Genomic DNA, 19,053 nt, shown 5'->3' on the forward strand with positions numbered 1-19,053 from the left:
GCGTTGACAAGACAGTTCCCTGGAAAATAACTTTATTGGGTCCGGAGAAAAAAACAGCCCAGAATTTTGAAGAAATAATCAACGAGATAATCAAAACCGAGAAAATCAAGATAGGAGAGACAAAAGACAACATTATGAAAGAAGAGATCTAGATCAACGAAGCCAAAACGGAAACAATTATCAGCAAAATAACAGAAACCATGAAAACCAAGCTAGAGAGACCATAGACAAGATTATGAAAGAAGACAAGAAAAGGCACACGGAGGCGGAAGAAGGAAATAGAATACCAAGAAAACGAGTAGGAGTTGGATCAGTAGTCCCGCTGATTCAGGAACAACGAAGGGAACAAACCAACCCCATAAATATCAAAAAAGTTTTATCCAGGGTTTTATCCAAATACAAATCCAAATTCACTAATATTAAACGACCAGAAACATCAAAACCCAACATGAAGAAATAATCAAACCCATTACAAATAGAGTGCTTGAGGGGGTCAAACGAGATTTTTTGAGGATACCAGCAGTCAAATTAACGTAGTTGGTGGACCAGTTAGTTCTATAAGGATTTAGACCAGGAGATGAAGGAATAACAAGTGAAAATGAAGAATCAGAAATCAAACGAGTCAAGGGGAATTCAGAAGAAAAGATTAATTTAAGAATTACAAGTTAAATGGGAAATATAAGAAGGTGAAGAAGAAGCAGTGGAGAAGATCTTTTAAAGCACAACAGTTAAACTTGAATCTTCAGATTAAACAAGGAGAGAATCGACATTTTAGAAAAATAATATTTGAATATGCAAAAGAGTCAGTTTTACTACAAAGAGAAACCAAAAGAACTAAGGCTGAAGGAAAGCCAACTTAAGTACATTTGAGGCGAGACTGTTTGATTAGAAGGATAATGCTAGGAGGGGAAGACCAGAAACTGAACTACTCAGAAATATAATGGGAAGGAATAGTTATTATCAGATGAAACAGGAGGTTCAGGATAGAGGAAATTGGAGAACCCGCTTCTACTTGCCTTAGGACAGTTCCACATAATAATAATAATTTTTGAAATAGACATTTTCTTCAAAGGCAATCAGAACCTTTTGCAAAATCCTTCAGATCTTTTCTGGTATTCATACTAGCACCTCTGGGAAAATCTTCAAGGATTTCTCAGAGTCTGCAAAAATATACTTGATACAATCTTTATTGCTTCATAGGGGATTCTTCAACTATTCTTTAGAGATTGTGGGTTTTCACAGAGATGGATTGTAGAGGTTCCTAAAATATTCGTCACAAATTCTTCCACTAGATTCTTAGAGATCAATGAAACAGTTAGTTTGCTAGATTCATAGTGATCTTTTAAAATACTTGATAAAGGTCTCAAGAATCCTAGAGGAATTTTCAGTCTTTCAATTATAATCTCTGGTGAAGGTTTGAAAAGGTCTGTAACTGAACACCCTCTGCACATTCTGTAAGGATAAAAAACAGGTGAAAAGAATATTGATCATTTCTGAATTCTGAATTGTAAAATATAATAACCGAAAGAAAATGATGAATGATCTCTAAAGGTCACTAAAGTACGCCAGCCGTAACGACCAAAAATGTTTAGAAATGAAAACTTCTAAAGCATTTGTGAAGAACTAAGTAATTTCCAATGAACTTTTAAAGAGCCTTCTATGGAATTTTGATGAGCCTCTTACTAATATCTGAAACAGCGTCTAGATTCTCTGACGAACTCAACCAATAAAACTCCGTGTTGTCTCAAAAAATAACTACAACTGTACAACAAAAGTGAACTAATTGATTTGAGACGTAAATAAATTATAACGAGCGCACTTTTTGCCACGTAACGTAATATACAGGGTGACAATTTGAAAACTTACCACCCCCCATATCTTAGTAAATAAACGAGATATTTAAAAAAATCAAAATCCGTTTCGGTAATTCGGAGGGGGAATCACAATGACATAGTTGGCGACCCACCCCCTCCAACCCCCTGCGCCCCAGTCACCCCAACTTTTAAATCTTAAATAGTGACCCCCCATGTGTGATACGTCGTTGGAAAGCTCTGAAAAAATGCTTTCCAACCATACCAAATAGCATTACATTTAGGTTAGTAATAATCGTGCAAATCAAAAAATAAACATGGAAAATCGTATTTAACTTGAACTTCCAAAGCCGACTCGACAGGAACTCATTTTTGATCGCCAGTTATAATCGATTCTCAAACTCTTGTCGAACCTTTTCAAATGTTGGTTTGGCAATATTTCGACATTCTTGAATTATTCTCTGTCTTAGTTCGTCTATGTTCGCCGATTGCGTTTTAAATACGACAGATTTCAAATGTATCATATTAGTTTATTTTTTGATTTGCACGATAATTACTAACCTAAATGTAATGCTATTTGGTATGGTTGGAAAGCATTTTTTCAGAGCTTTCCAACGACATACCACACATGGGGGGTCACTATTTAGGATTTAAAAGTTGGGGTGGCTGGGGCGCAGGGGGTTGGAGGGGGTGCGTCGCCAACTATGTCATTGTGATTCCCCCTCCGAATTACCGAAACGGATTTTGATTTTTTTTAAATATCTCGTTTATTTACTAAGATATGGGGGGTGGTAAGTTTTCAAATTGTCACCCTGTATAGATATCAAATCGGTGTCGGAACGGTGAAATCGTCAAGTGTATCGAGGCAGTTTAATTGTTAAAATAATCTTCCAAAAGGATATCGGTAATCCTTGCAGTTAGCCGAAACATTAAGTAAACCTTTGGGTCCAATATTTTCTAAGAAGATCACGAATAATATATATCACTTGAAGTCTTCAATCAGAAGATGGCGGTGAAGTACTTTTCCAAGAGGCGTGACAGTTAAATTCTGCGTATTTATCAAGGACGTCCATATCGTAAAGCCCAATGTAAAAAATAAAGTAAACAGAAAACAAAAGAGAAGAAAAGGGGTCCTAAAAATATGCAATGTTAATGGAAGTATTCAGCAAATATGGCACATACCTATACGGGCGTACAATATATCCGGTAACTGTGACACTCAAGCTTTGTAAGAAAATCACAAAGGGAACGTTAGGGAACCTTTCAGACATAGCCGAAATTAAATCCCTTAAAAGGTAGACAAAAGTCAAGTAAAAAATTTCCCATGTATGTTTTTTCACAAGTAAACCGTGTAACGACTTCTCTTCTTCTGAAGGTAAACGAGATCGCTCGCGAAGTCGTTTTTTATACACAAAGTTTTTTTTAATCGATCTTGCAGTGACCACGCTGCCAGTGACATAAAAATCAAAATTTAGCTACACAACTTGAAGCGAAAGTTTTCTAAAAGCTACAGAACAGAATTGATCGCAACTGGGATAATTACTACTACCATTGAATAATAAATCTGAATAGAAGGTCAGTGAGATAGGAGAAAAGGTGGCCAGTATTCTTTATCTAGAATGTGCTGGTATCGTACGGCAAGTAACAAAACGTGATTAAAGGAAACTCTTCAACATTTTTTAATTCATACAATATAGCCGAGATACTCACTTCAAAATGAGTAGAGAGGTGAGAGAGAATGTTTTGACTACGGTGACATCATGCCATTGATAAACTTACGCACGTCGGTAACTGGATACCTTTGATACAACGATCGTCTAAATATAGTTTTCAGATGAATATCTGACTTAATTTTTTAACAAGTTATAAGTTCTTAATTCAATAATAATAACAGCGTTGTTGCGGAACGTAAAAAGTCAATTATTGGATACAAGATAATTAGACAACAATATGCTATGATAATATGATAAAGGGTCCGTTCACTTAGCCAAAAATGAACTAATTTTTTTTACGTATTGTGCCTCAATAATCATTTGTGCTCAATAGTGCATTTATTCGCACCGTTTGTGCCTTTTTGGTTTTGGAGATAATAGGACAAATCAAATGGGGGCAACTTAAATCGTTATTTTTTTGTTATTTGTGACATTTTCAACTAACTACATACGAAATTAGATCATTCACTATAGTAGTAGGCGAGAGACACTTTGTAACCCCAAGGCCCATTCTCCAAACGAGTACCTATAACTTTTGTTTGAAAAGTTATTTTAAAATTTTGTTCCTTAACTCATCCAGTATGTACACAACCAATTTCGTGGAATTCTCTCCATTTTCGTTGTCCGGCCAAGAATTGCAGTGGAACTTTTTTTTCGAATTTTCAAAAACTAATTCCAGATTCGTGATTTTTATGTTCAAAAACCGCCAGGCACCAAATTTCGTCGAAGCAGGGGTGCGCCCTTCCGTGATAGGAATTTTGAAATTTTTTTCAAAATCGGAAAGGGCATACCCGAAAACCTAATTAAAAACGTGTCACTCATCTTTGTAACTGTTGTGTAGTGATTGTTTCAGGTACGGTGAAAATTTTTTTGCGGTTTTAGGTCACTAAGTAGGTCTATTTTAAGAATCCGCCCAAAAATGTCTGCAAAAAATACAAAAATTAAATTTTTTAAAAATATGGGCATGTAGCACATCGATTTTAGGGTTTTGAAGTTTTCTGAATTTAAATTTTTAGTTAAAAATGTTTTTGGGGGCATTTTGGAGGAGTGGGGGGTGTTTTTAAGGGGTGGGTTTTTATATTTTTTCAATATTAACGTGTCGTACATCGATTTATATGTTTTTTATGGATAAGGATCCCGAATTCCATATCAAAATGGAGGTACAGCAAGTTATTCAATGTTAAAAAAGTAGAACGACGCCGACAGACGGCCCGAAAATAACATAAAACGCGCGGTACGCCTCGCCCGCGCTGCACGACATCATTTTAATAAAAAGATAATAATTTTGACGCTATCTTGTATATCTTTCTAGGATTTATTCAAAAATCATACTTTGACATCAAAATTGTAATCTCCACCCCAAGAAACCTATAAAAAGACGTATTGCACTTGTTATAATTATTATCTTTTTATTAAAATGATGTCGTGCAGCGCGGGCGAGGCGTACCGTGCGTTTTATGTTATTTTCGGGCCGTCTGTCGGCGTCGTTCTACTTTTTTAACATTGAATAACTTGCTGTACCTCCATTTTGATATGGAATTCGGGATCCTTATCCATAAAAACATATAAATCGATGTACGACAAGTTAATATTGAAAAAATATAAAAACCAACCCCTTAAAAACACCACCCCAATCCGCCAAAACGCCCCCAAAAATATTTTTAACTAAAAATTTAAATTCAGAAGGCTTAAAAACCCTAAAATCGATGTGTTATATGCCCATATTTTTTAAAACTTTAATTTTTGTATTTTTTTGGCCGCCATCTTGAATTTCTCAAAATGCTCAAGGGTGTCAAGGTGGCATTCTCAAAGTAGACATCCTTACGAACAAAAAACCGTCAAAAAACCTTCACCGTACCTCACTTCCAGGTTAAGCCAAAAATCCCAGTTTGGCATCCAGATTATTAGGGAAGCGATTGAAGAATGAAGGGCACGTCACGGAGAACGGCAGCGACCGCGCGGTACGGCAATAGTGCTGTCGCTTGTTTACTTACATGTTTTCTATAATATTAATAATTATGTTTGTGTGCCAATTAATATAGTTTGCGTTGAGCAGTTTGTTGCTGCCCTTTCTTCCAGTAAGACAACACAAAAGTAACTGGTGATTGCTGAGAAAAAAATTAAAGAACTCCAAATTTCACCACTTCTTTGGGAGTGGCTCCCAAACGAAACACGTTTGACCCTCGGTTTATTTGAAAAAAAGTGCTTATCTTGAACCCCTCGGCCCTCTATTACCCAATTTTCACCCTGTATAACCAACTTTAAATGACATCCTTACCTTTCCATGTCTGTATATATTAGAAGTTTTAGTTTTTGTTAAGATGAATTCAGACATTTTCAATCGTCTGAACGTTAATCATCAATATAACACAAGGTATGGTCATAAGCTGCAGTATGAAAGACATAATCTGAAAAAGTATAAACAAGTATAAATTGTGCACAACTCTTGTACAGATAAAGCGCATTTTTTAACCGAAATAGCTTTTGTTTTGACATCACTAATTGATATATTTCTTGCAGACGTCTCAATCGCCCTTTGTGAGTACCACGAACTTATAAATTAAGATGGACTGTTAATGCTGAATTGACAAATGACACCTACATGGGGGCCGCCATGATGTGCACTCACATGGCGCGAAATTCAAATCAACTAATAAACAAGCATTAACCCAACATTAACCTCACATTTTCTAAATAAATTACTGTGACACATGTCATTTTCCAAGGCTGCAATAGTCTCAAAACTTGAGCACTAGGAAAATTCCCCTAGAAAATAACTAGAATGTGCACATCATGGCGGAGCCCATGCTAGGGCCATTTCTACCTCTATGCAACTGTTTGATCAGCGGTCCATCTTAATTTATAAGTTCGTGTGAGTACCCTCTTCCGACAATCCGATCTTGAGGTATAAGGGAATATACCTGATCACGATAAGAGGTTGAGGAGGAGGGCTATGGTTGGTAGAAATTAATTCCTTTCGTTGAGACTCTTTTCATTAGAGTATCATGATGAAGGATAAAACCAGTTCCACCCCCCCACCCTCTGATCTCGAAAATGAGTCGCCCGGAAAAGCTATAGTTTGTACAAATCAGTTTCTTTTGATGAGACCTAAGCGTTCACTTAGCCCCAGGCTTAGCCCCCCATTTGATTTTTCCTATTATCTCCGAAACCAAAAAGGCACAAACGATGAGTATGAAAGCACGATTAAACACAATCGAAGTACTACGCAATACCGTCGATGAACTATCAAAAAGTTTAATTTTTTGGAGGGCTAAGCGTTCACTTAGCCCCCATTTGATTTTTTCGATTATCTCCAAAACCAAAAAAGCACAAACGGTGCGCATAAATGCACAATTGAGGCACAATACATAAAAAAAATTGGTTCATTTTTGGGCTAATGGGGGGCTAAGTGAACGGACCCTATGATAAATGTATGTTCTCTTGATTTATTTTTTGACGGTAAAAAACATTCCATTGAATGCGATTGACGACTGCGTCTTTTCTCTTGCTATGGAAATTCATAATAGCTTTGAAATTTCTTATTCGATCCGTAAACTCGAGAACTTAAGCCGTTCTCTGCATACGACTAGGAAAGCGCTTCAATAGAAATTATATGGGTCGAATAGCGTGTCTAGGTGTGGGACTTAGTATAACATTTTGAGTAAATTGGATTCTATACCGTGTTGTTAGGTGCCGATGTAAAGATAAAGGACACATCTATGCCTCTATTGTAACAGATTTTTGATTTAATACTCGAATTTTGCATAAATAATTGTAGAAGTACTTGATATTTATGGTATTTTCAGGTGCCGTAATTATTAATATTTAAAAAATATCAAAAATATGTTACAAGAGAGACGTAGAAAAAGGTTTAGAAGCAAACGTGCCGGCATGGCGTTTTCGAGTCTTCGTTTCGTAAAAGTGCAATACAATTTCTTTCATGAAGCCGATTTAAAAAACCTTTCATTTCACATCATAATATAATATTGCACTTCTCTCATTTGAATTTTAATGTTGTTGTTTAAAGTACTTAATTCCAAATTTTGTCTCAAAAACATGTTATTTGTGCATTTATATACGGAAACAGCAATTAAACAATATCTGTAAATGCTCGCACAACTGAGACTGACAGTATATTGTATATTCTGAAATATCCCAAAACATTGTCTATAGGTACAATAATAGTAAAGTTTAATTTCGATCTTAAAGTCTACATAAGGTAAGATCGTTGGAATCAAGATTTACTTGTAAGTTGATAACTTTGACGTCATTTCCTAAGAGGTGTGCAAATAATAACATGTATTACGTAAGCATAAGTTTGTAAATACAGAGATAATATTGCAATACGATCTTCACCTGCTGTTATAACTCCCACGCAGTCTACGAGATAAGTACGCGAAAGTAGCGTCATCTAAAGAAATCTAATCACTTTGATTCAGTTGAGTAGGTGGTATAAAACCTCGATTAAAATTTAGTTACTTTTAATAAGCGGAGTTTGTCCCAGAGGGCAACCTACGGAGAAACTCCGTTAAAGTGGACCCTTCAAAAAGCATTGCGTTGTCTTTCTATTCAGATTTATTATTGGATTATACACACGAACAGAAGGCCTAAAGTATTTAAACAATGGCCGAGGTTAATAATTTGATTCATCCTATTACATGTTCGTGGTTCGCAGATGGCGCTGTAAATATTTTAGAAGTACCGCCCATGCAATGCAGATGGCAGCACACAACATTTTGTTACAGACTTCGAATACAAATAGCACAGATTTATAGTCTGTGCTAATAGTTATAAATTCAATGCTAATATCACATAAAGAAGGATACGCTGCCTCGCCAACTCCCGCGAGACAATATCTTTAGGCTTATGCTCGTGGTTACACCGCAAGCGTATTCGCGCGAATACGAGCGAAATAATTGGTGATGTTTAGATTCGTATTATTTGAGAGGTTCGTGCTATCAATGCGCATAGGTACTTTATAACCACGTCAACAAGTTGTAACACGTTTGTATATTCGTTCGCTTGTATTCGCGTGAGCTTCCAATTCGCGCGAATACGCTTTCACCGTAACCAGAGCCTTAGCGCAGATTGTTTTGCTAGTACGGGTCAACTTTGAAAGCTTTGAAAGTGTGACGCAAATTATTTGCAAAAATCGTATAAAAAATTCAGGAGTTTATATTGGAGAGATGTATAAGAAAGAATTTTAAATTGGTTGATAAAACGGGAGATTTCTGTTTTTAGTTCAGTTGTGTTAATGTAGGTATATAAAAAATGTGTAAGTAAAATACTTTATTTCTACAGAAGTACTAAATCACATTGGTTATTTACCTAAGTACCTACTTATTAAAGAATTGCGCGCTTAATTAACTATTAATTTAAATCTATACAATAAAAATATGAACAGCAAAAATAGGTATCTTATCAATTTTTATATTTAGCTTGGCTAACATTTAAACAAAACTTTCTGCCTTAGTGGTAGTTTTAAATGTATGATTGTTTAATTGGTGCTGGAGTAAAAGTTAATACAAAATATGTCTACAACACTTTTATCATTTGTGCATCATTTTTTCTTTTAAATCTTTATTTAAATAATGAAGGACGTAATGCAGGACGAGATCATAACAATATTTATATTCAGTCTGAAACAAAACGTGTTAATGCTGTCTACACCCGTAATCTGAAAATGTTTACTATAGCTTCCACCAACTGCGGACGATGTCTTCGAACTGTCCTGACGGCTTGAAAAATATCTACCTCTCCATGTTGTATTACTTGCTCTATGCATGCATTGGCGGCACAGTATACACCACATCGACTTCGTCCATCCCTATAAATAATACAACGTGTTATTCAAGTAAGACGTTTATTCCACGTTTGTGTATTCTTGTAGTCAATAGCCTTTTGTTTTGATAACTCGATAACTCGGAAACGATTGGATTTGTTTACTTTATACTTCTTACAAATTTTGCTTAAAATTGAGAACTGAAATATCGAATAATATACAGGATATTCCATTAAAAAAAATTTGGTGTTCTACGCGTTTATGACCAATCCTGTATAATTAAAATTATTCCTGCCATTGACGAACTCCAAAGCTTTTGTATTAAACTTCTTGTACCTATATTACCCCGGTAATCGACCGTTTCCAGACTTATCAGCGACCCTGGATATAAAAAAGAAGAGTATGTTTATAAATTGAACAAAAGTTCGTCGCTTTGTATTCGATTTGAAAAATCCTAATACCCAAACATCAGCACAATTCAATAATAGAACTATGGAATGCCGTTTTAGTAAAAAGGCATGAAATTATCAAAAAACAATTTATACAACATTCATAAAACATATTAAAAAATTGTTAAATCATATTCGAACATTTCAACAAATTGTGAGTTGTAAAATATTTAAATACAAATTTATAACATTCTTTAAATTTCTGGCATTTTTACTAAAACGGCGTTCCAAAGTATTACCTGTAAAATTATTAGAAATTGGATTTGGCTGAATATAATTGCAAACAACACAAATTGACCAACTACAAAATGTTGGTGTTTTAATTTATTGGAAAAGATAAAAACGATTGAAAATTTCATAAATATCGCAAAGCTTTAAGTTAAAAATAGGTTCAAATAAAACATATGAACATATTTTTTTAACTGTTGTGGAAAAACGTTTGGGGTGCTTTGAAATGCATACTTTTGGCACACGGATCATCAAATATAATATTACTTAAGAAAAGATCTTAACGTTTCATAGAATACAATTTTGTTTCTCAAAAATAACATCATAAATATAACACTTGTAGAAAATTTGTATTCACAACACGGGTTTAATATTTTTACATTTTGAAAGATATGATTTACATATACAAATTATTCTACGTATAAAATAAAGAGTTGATGAAAAAATGAACCTTAACACAAAATTTGATGTAAAGTAAGATTTAGAGATCGACGATACGCCAAAAAAATAACACTGCTAAAAATGAAGTTCAAGTATGAAAGTTTCTTTAAATGTTATTGAAAAAAATTTAAGTTGAATTTGTTCGAGTGTTATAAAAACGAAAATTGTAGAGTTAAATAATTTAAGATTATAAAAATATTTAAGTGTAGTGTTTTTACATTTCAGGAAATTAAATTGTAAAGATATACAAAATAACGTTTATAGTTTTTTTATTTCAGGAGATCTTAAATGTCGTAGATTAAACATTTGAGAAATATAAAATAATGATCTTAAAAAGTTAAACTAATATTTTTTTAAGTTCAATATTTTAGAGTGTTATAAAAATAACAGTCGATAATTTTCAACTTGCATTTTCACTAAAACGGCGTGGTAAGTATCGACGCCATCTACCGTTACGAAGATATGCAGACTTCTACCACCGTTGACCGTAATATACTGAAATAATATTACAGATTCCTTTGATTTTCACCCTAACGGATACTGAGCTATACGATCAGCTGTTTTTTTTTAAATTTAAATTTTGTAAAGGCAGGCGTTACTTGTTTTATTTAACTTCCTTTATGAAATTTGGGCAAAATGAATGAAATTAATGAACGTGACAATAACATTCTGTTAATAAAACGAAGAATTAGGCGGGAATTGATGGATGCAGAATGCAAAATTGTTTTACCACATGTTATCGTTTACTACACTTATTTGTGGTAAAGGTCCACGTTATCGAAAGACACCGCTTTGGTTACACGCATACTGGTTATGACCGTTAGGGTTAAGATCAAAAGAATCTGTAAAGCCGCGAAATCTCCATCAATTCCCGCCTAATTCTTCGTTTTATTAACAGAATGTTAATGGCCCGTATGAATAAAAGTAAGCAAATGCTTATACTTGCAAAATTCAAAGTAAATACTCGTAACTGCCCCTTCATACCGGTCTATTTAGCAGCGCTGCAATGCGTCCTGTCCTTCTGCTTAGCAGCGCTGCTAAGTCGCCCAGTGCGAAGGAGCACTTATGAGTATTTACTTTGAATTTTGCAAGTATAAGTATTTGCTTATTTTTATTCATACGGGCCAATGTCACGTTCATTAATTTCATTCATTTTGCCCAAATTTCATAAAGGAAGTTAAATAAAACAATTAACGGCTGCCTTTACAAAATTTAAATTAAAAAAAAACAGCTGATCGTATAGCTCAATGTGTATCCGTTAGGGTGAAAATCAAAGGAATCTGTAATATTATTTCAGTATATTACGGTCAACGGTGGTAGAAGTCTGCATATGTTCGTAACGGTAGATGGCGTCGATACTTACCACGCCGTTTTAGTAAAAATGCAAGTTGAAAAATATCGACTGTTATTTTTATAACACTCTAAAATATTGAACTTAAAAAAATATTAGTTTAACTTTTTAAGATCATTATTTTATATTTCTCAAATGTTTAATCTACGACATTTAAGATCTCCTGAAATAAAAAAACTATAAACGTTATTTTGTATATCTTTACAATTTAATTTCCTGAAATGTAAAAACACCACATTTAAATATTTTTATACTCTTAAATTATTTAACTCCACAATTTTCGTTTTTATAACACTCGAACAAATTCAACTTAAATTTTTTTTAATAACATTTAAAGAAACTTTCATACTTGAACTTCATTTTTAGCAGTGTTATTTTTTTGGCGTATCGTCGATTTCTAAATCTTACTTTACATTAAATTTTGTGTTAAGGTTCATTTTTTCATCAACTCTTTATTTTATACGTAGAATAATTTGTATATATGTAAATCATATCTTTCAAAATGTAAAAATATTAAACCAGTGTTGTGAATACAAAGTGTTATATTTATGATGTTATTTTTGTGAAACAAAATTAAATTCGATAACACTTCGAGATTTTTCTTTATTCGGTATAACATTTGGAGAAGTTAATTATATTTGAATATATGTTAAGAGTAATGTGACTATAAATGTTTTAAAATGCTAAATATTTATAGTTGAAAAATTTAGTACTTTTTACTAAAACGGCATTCCATAATAGAACAGTGTCTCTCCCTTCTCTTTTGAAAATAATATGCGCGATAAAAGATCATCATCACCTGGAACAGCCATTGAAAGATTTAGGGCAATAGTTTCTGAAGTATCCATTTCAAGATTGGAAAATGTTTCACAAATTGGTTCAAGTGAATGTAAAAGTCTACTGATGTTGAAGGCGAATACTTCGAAAAACAATATCTTTAGTTAATTATATGTTGCATATTGTTTGCTGATACTCTTCTTTTATTTCTTTTACTTACGGGGAAACTACACACACTGGACCATAATCCGTGCGTTGTCTCCATCGCTCCACCATATTCATTAACTCGACTAAAGAGTTTGTAGAGGTTGGCACTTTGTGACCCATCGGCCAGCACGTAAGTTGAAACAGCTGGACTGTCCTTGGAGGCGCTTTAACCCCCGCCATTAATTCAGTTAACGATACAATCTACAACACCATCCATTAAACATCATCAAGTTTAACGTGGCAACTTACTTTCTTATTGATTCTAAAAACCCACGTCTTAATGTTGGTATAGTGATTGTGCGAAATGTGATCGATAGTAAAAACTGGTCCATATTTTTTCGACGCTCTCCCTTCAGGCCAAAACGACGGATACGTTTGCTGTCAAGCGGTGTATTAGTACCTACTTGTAGGATAAAAACATGAATAGACATACCGAACTGTGGGGAGGTAAACATAAAACCACAACCGCGGCACATTCGTAATCGTATACTAGTGACCAAAATTCTCCTAATGTTGTTTTTACTGGCCACTCGGTGACAATGTATTCCCTCGGTTTGGTGTAGCCCTGAAAATGCATGTAATATCGTAAGGTTCACATATCAGGATACTTACGTCAACAAAAACTGCATTGATGTAGTCTGTAAAACTGTTTCCTTGAAATGACGTCAGGTAAGGACGGAAATTATCAGCTAAAACACGGTAGGTTATTAGTATATTGAACCAACAAGCAAATTCGAACGACGGGCGTTCTTCAACGCTCGTATCAGGAAAATAAGAAGTTAGGGAAAAACTAAGGTACCGCCACTCTCAAGTAGCTAGCGTGTCTAGGGACGCCAGGGAACGAAGTTAAAACAGTCGGTTGGAATTCAAAGCGGTTTTTCGCGTGCGGAACAGAGGAAAAGAGATTTCAAGAAGTGGCCGAATGGCGATCAATTGAGGGCCGCGGAATGCTACAGCCATGCGATTTTCGGTGAAAAAACTTCGGTCAACATGCGGTAAAGGTATAAAGTGGTAGGTACGCGATGCTATTGTTATATAAAATTAAAGCAACTGTAGCGGGTAGAAGGGCGATCTGAAGATTTTTTGAAGAAACGCCTCTGGTACTTTGATCGGCTGCAGTCAGGTACTCACAATTTCGGTCTCGAGTTAGGACGTTTGGAATTCACATGTAGGTCACGTAGAGCACATGCCAAAAGTCACCAAATCATCCTCTTATTTAAAAACAAAGAAAGGGAATTAAATATAAGCATTGAATAAGCAGGTGCTTATTCAATGATATTAGTAATAATGGCGGCGTAAATACAATTGCGTTCGCGTATGTAAATAACGCTAAGGTCAAAGTCCCAATCATTGTAAATAATTCATTTAGAGCTAGTAGAACGACTTACATCCGTCTGTTCGCTACCGCTGTCAAATTGGCAAAAGCTTTATTCACGGGCGATCAGTCTATATAAACGTAAGTGGATTGTGCGCGTAAAGCAGAAATGAGGCCACGGGATAAACACTACGAGAGTATAAATACGGAAATTTTCGATACCAACAGAGCAGTTGCCCGTCGTCGTTTTACGGAGCAACATCTGTGCCAGTCGCACCCGCAAATTATAAGCGCGTTTTCTTGCAATAGTGAATTGAGGCGACTTTTTTAAGAAAATCATGAGAAAGAACCGAGCGAAAAAATCTCCGTCCAGCCCTACATCGAAGGCGAAGACGATCCTTCACGGCACTCCGGAGAAAATTAGGAGGATTGGGAGATTTCCGAAGGAAGTTCGACTTTCTGTTCTACGCGCGGTCCGTGCACAGTCTATTTGGAGGGTACCGGAAAAGTCGCGTTGAAACCTGCCTGCCTGTGATTGACCGAACCGAAACTCGAATAGCGAGACCAAGACTGCACTCCGAATCCTAGTGCATATATCGCATAATCGCGTTGTAGTTTATCATCTTTGTTGTTCGCCCCGTCGGTCGTAGACTATTACACTGTCGTTTGTGCTATTGTAAAGGCGATTTAATCACCTACTAGCATTGCATTCAAATAAGTGCTTGAGAGCACTGTTTGCTTTCATTTTAACGACTGGAAGCGTTACTACTCGCATTTACAGCAGTTTGTTTTGATTTTCGATCTAATTGTCTACCAATTTATGAAACAAGAATTAAGTTTCCTTCTGTACTCTGCGGTTTTAGAGTAAATATTTAGATTTTTGACCAACGTAATAAAGACAGATTTTCCTTTCTATGCAGTGAATTTGTGTGAATGAATGAGTTAACCCTACTTTTACAGGAACGTACCGCCTCAACCCCCATTTCTTTTAACGTGTGTTATTTACAGTAAAAAGGCGATTTTCTAAGAGAAAAAGAACGTAGGTAATAGGTTTTAATAAAGACTTGATTTTTATATAATTTTACCATTTTCATAGTTAATACGCTCACAGTTCTTGCAACTGATTTTTAATACCCAAATAAATTCATGACGAAATATTTGAAAGTGTAAAACACACAAATGCCGACTGTTATGCAAACAATCATTGATATAAGTAATGGGTGCGTTCAGCTTTGGCGTTGCAAACAGCTGTGTAAGCGCTGAATACGGCTGAACGCGCCCATTGTAACATGTAGGTACAAATGTAATGATCATGATTATTAAGTAGGCAGTTACAGGGGAACACCCCACTACGCATGTAATATTGGCATGCTCTCACTTACGGGGAACAATCAGTACGTCTCTATTCTTTTTTCTGTTGTCTCCTCGGTGTCCTCCAGCGCAATCGCCAATGGAAAATCGCGGTGTTTGCTTGCAAATGAGCAAGTATTCCCTTTGGTACTCGTTCATTTTAGATACTGGATTTTTTAAAGATTTCTGTTTTAGCCGTTGCGACAATTCATTGACGGGGAACCACGAATTACCACAAATAATAAATTCCTCCAATGTATCGTAGATAAATTTGTATTGGTCCTAAATCAATCGATGATTAACACGAATCGAATTAGGTAAACATATTTTTTACTTACGACATTATCAACTAATCCTCTTCGCGATTGACGTAACTTTTTTAAGTAACCGAAAACATCAAACGTATCTTCCTCCTCACCTAATTCCATGTTGGCGTCAATAGCGAGATAAACTCCAGATCGGCCGCCACCGTCACTATCATTTCTTGGTTAATATCAAAATTTGATAATTCGCTACTTACTTGCAGTGTATGACCATAGGGCCGGCTTCATTCGATTTTATTCTGTGACCAACCACAGCCCTCACCCTTCTTCGAAATTCTAGTATGGAATTTGGAAAGGGGCAGTTATGACTGTGCCATTCTGTAAAGTGAAACTGCAATAAGTGCCGTTCTTCCGTGATGGTCTAAAAATAAGAAGAGAGCAGTTATTAAAAATTATTTGTTGATAGCGACGTAAGGAAAATTTTATTCCATAGAGGGTGCATGTAAAAATGAAATAGTGTGTCATACGATCTCGGTCAGAGTTGTTTTATTTTTAATCGACGCGGATATTGAAAGTTTCAAAGAAAAATGGTATGAAAGCGCAACAGATCAAAATTTCACTTTCATTTTCACGGTGCATGATACTCGCATACCATCTAATACAATACGCCTAAAATATGGGTTACGTAATTGAAATCTCCACCAGCTTAATTAAATTGCCTTTTTCCTTTCGTTACAATTTATAATAATACAGAGGGGTGGGAGTAAATTACAAGCAATTATTGCAAATTACAGTAAGAACTTACTTTTTGTTCAATTTGCTTAAGATACACAGCGGAGTGTTCCCTTGTGAGTGCTTTAAGCACCACTCGGAGAAAGGTTGTACACACTATATTGTTATAATCATATCTTCAACCTACTCTTAAAAAATAAATTACCTACATACCTTCGCCATGCTCCTGGTGGTTCTGTATGCAGGAATGGAGTACAATACGATTGTATGCAAGAAGCTGAACATTCAGCATTAATGCTGAAGACAGTCATTGGGAAAATTACCGTGTTAATGTTTCACACGAATTCACATCTCATTTTCTACAATGTCGCACATTCGAATTGGATTGTCATAAACAGCAACACGAAACGGTAATGCAGACGACAGAAAACTTTTCGTTTAGCGCATATACGAGTATACAATTCCCCAGTAATTGAGTAGGTATATTATCTCGAAGCTAATTTTCAATTCGATTTTACAATAGGTAAATCTTTTTATAGTCGTCCAACAAGGCTTAACAAATAACAAATGCTCACATTTGTACGTTAGGGCATAACCCCTTTGCCTCCGTTCTCGAGATCGAAGCTTTGACCTCGCCATCAGATAGAGCTAGTCTAGACCTATCAAATAACCGCCCGTTCCGACATCTCTTTGCCAAGATAGAATTGATTAAAGTATTGTCCCCATTGTTAGTGATCGGAAAATATAATGAGTAAAGAATATTTGCAATAAGAAACAAGTATAAGTTGTGCACAACTCTTGTGCAGATAAAGCGCATTTTTTTAACCGAAATAGCTTTTGTTTTGACATCACCAATGGATATATTAAATAATTATTAATGTTATCTCTCATTGTATTCTAATTAAAGGTCTCAGCGAAAGGAACCGTTTTTTACCAACTACTGCCCTTCTTTCTGTCCTCTTATCAAAGTACGGGCTAGAAGGGCAAGGGGAGAGTGGAACTAGTTTAACCTTCATGGTACTCTAATGAAAGGTCTCAACGAAAGGAATTAATTTCTACTAACCATAGCCCTCCTCCTCGACCTCTTATCGTGATCGCGGGTGTATTCCCTTATACCTCAAGACCGGATTGTCGGAAGAGGGTACTCACAAAAGGGCGATTGAAACGTCTGCAAGCAATATATTCATTGGTGATGTCAAAACAAAAGCTATTTCGGTTAAAAAAATGCGCTTTATCTGTACAAGACCTGTGCACAATTTATACGTGTTTACTAGGAGTTTACAGAAGGTAGAAGTCCCTGCTTTAATTTCTAGCGCTGTTTTAACCGCCGATAAGGAAACCAGTTGCCGTATATAATTGATCACTTTTCTAATTGTTCCCGTAGAGACATTTTAATTGTGTTTTTAGGGTTCGAAAGCTCTATTGACAGCGAAAACGGGAGACAATTGAATTAGGTATGTTATAGACCGGGAGGCAGCGTACATAGTAACTAAACCATAAGCGACAAAAAATTCGACAATACAGGCTGAAAGTACGTTGAAAACTAATAATAAAATCACTCGTCTGCCAGTCGTAAGTGGCAGCATTAACTTGAGGCGGCGCTGAATAGGTGACTTCTTTAGGTGATCAACAAAATTACCAAACTATAAGGGTCACGGAAAAGATTTGTATCAAGAAATCCCATTTTTCCCATAGTTTTCAAATATGCTATGGCAGACGATTTCAAGTGCAGCGTTGGTAGCGAAAGACGCTCTCCAATGTAGGGAAAAACACCCCTGAACTAAACCATGAGGATCGTATAAAAATTATACATAAAAAATTCCTTTTTTTGTCACTACTTTAAAATATATCCTGGCAGACGATATTAAGTGTAGCTTTAATAGTGGCAGACGTCTTAGAAGTTAAAAAATTTAGGTATAATAAATCCCAGCGAGTGCGAGCGTGTGAGAGATAAGCGCGCGAGAGCACAACGAACAGAGATAGCCATAGATTTACGCACCGCTTGGAGTTACCAAACGAATTAAATTAGGGAAAATAATAAATTGTTTATTTCGCGATAAGATTGTCGGTATTTCTTGAATTCTTCTCAGACTGAGAAACAGGAAACTTGAAGAGAAAAGAAGATAGATCTTCAGCTCGTTCTAAACTATCCTCTGACTCCAGTTCCGTTGTCTCTATGCAACATTGATTGATCGATGATTAAAATCGACAAGTTTGTTTTGCTGAAACTTTTTCGGAAGTATGATTTCTCCTAGTCCATCGCCAGTTGTAGATGTTGTTTTAATCGATGGATTTTTTTTGCATCTTTTAAAAGATCTCCGGTAAACCTTTGAGCGATTTTCTGAACACATCCTCGGCAAAATTTGTGCTGTGTCAGCGAGAGAAGGTAATCTTACTTTTGACAGATAGTTACCCCTTCCATGAAGGACGCAGAACATGATCGTTGGGATCAAAATAAGGAAAGATTACAATCCTACTCAATTTCTGTTTTCACTCAGAAGCAGCCTGCAAATTTCATAAAACCACTTCGCAATGATAGCTCAAAGCCTCTCTTATAGATTACTTATACCGTTCATAGGCAAAAAAGACCTGTTGCGCTTTACTTGGAAGGAAAGTTGTGTTTGCCACATATGAA

General features: G+C 35.6%; 1 protein-coding gene across 1 annotated transcript; it reads right to left on the reverse strand.

The window, feature by feature from the left end:
- Positions 1-8,799: 8,799 nt before the first annotated feature.
- On the reverse strand, positions 8,800-16,640 carry LOC116176220 (receptor-type tyrosine-protein phosphatase U). Its single transcript, XM_031494700.1, has 10 exons — positions 16,632-16,640; positions 15,944-16,107; positions 15,762-15,897; positions 15,456-15,705; positions 13,371-13,447; positions 13,192-13,323; positions 13,008-13,136; positions 12,772-12,959; positions 9,215-9,350; positions 8,800-9,162 (listed from the first exon to the last, which is right to left on the reverse strand). Exons 1-10 carry the CDS (start codon positions 16,638-16,640, stop codon positions 9,073-9,075), a joined length of 1,311 nt encoding a protein of 436 aa, XP_031350560.1. The 3' UTR covers positions 8,800-9,072.
- Between the last annotated feature and the right edge of the window lie 2,413 nt (positions 16,641-19,053).

This window comes from Photinus pyralis, unplaced genomic scaffold, assembly GCF_008802855.1.
Source record: "Photinus pyralis isolate 1611_PpyrPB1 unplaced genomic scaffold, Ppyr1.3 Ppyr1.4_LG7, whole genome shotgun sequence".
In the NCBI taxonomy this organism is placed as follows: domain Eukaryota; kingdom Metazoa; phylum Arthropoda; class Insecta; order Coleoptera; family Lampyridae; genus Photinus; species Photinus pyralis.

Bases quoted from the DNA above. Each gene is read 5' to 3' on its own strand.
- LOC116176220 (XM_031494700.1), bottom strand. The intron at 13,448-15,455 runs GTAAGTGAGAGC...ACCGTGTTTTAG, and splicing joins AGACGTACTGATTGTTCCCC to CTGATAATTTCCGTCCTTAC. The intron at 9,351-12,771 runs GTAAGTAAAAGA...TATTATTTATAG, and splicing joins CCAGTGTGTGTAGTTTCCCC to GGATGGACGAAGTCGATGTG.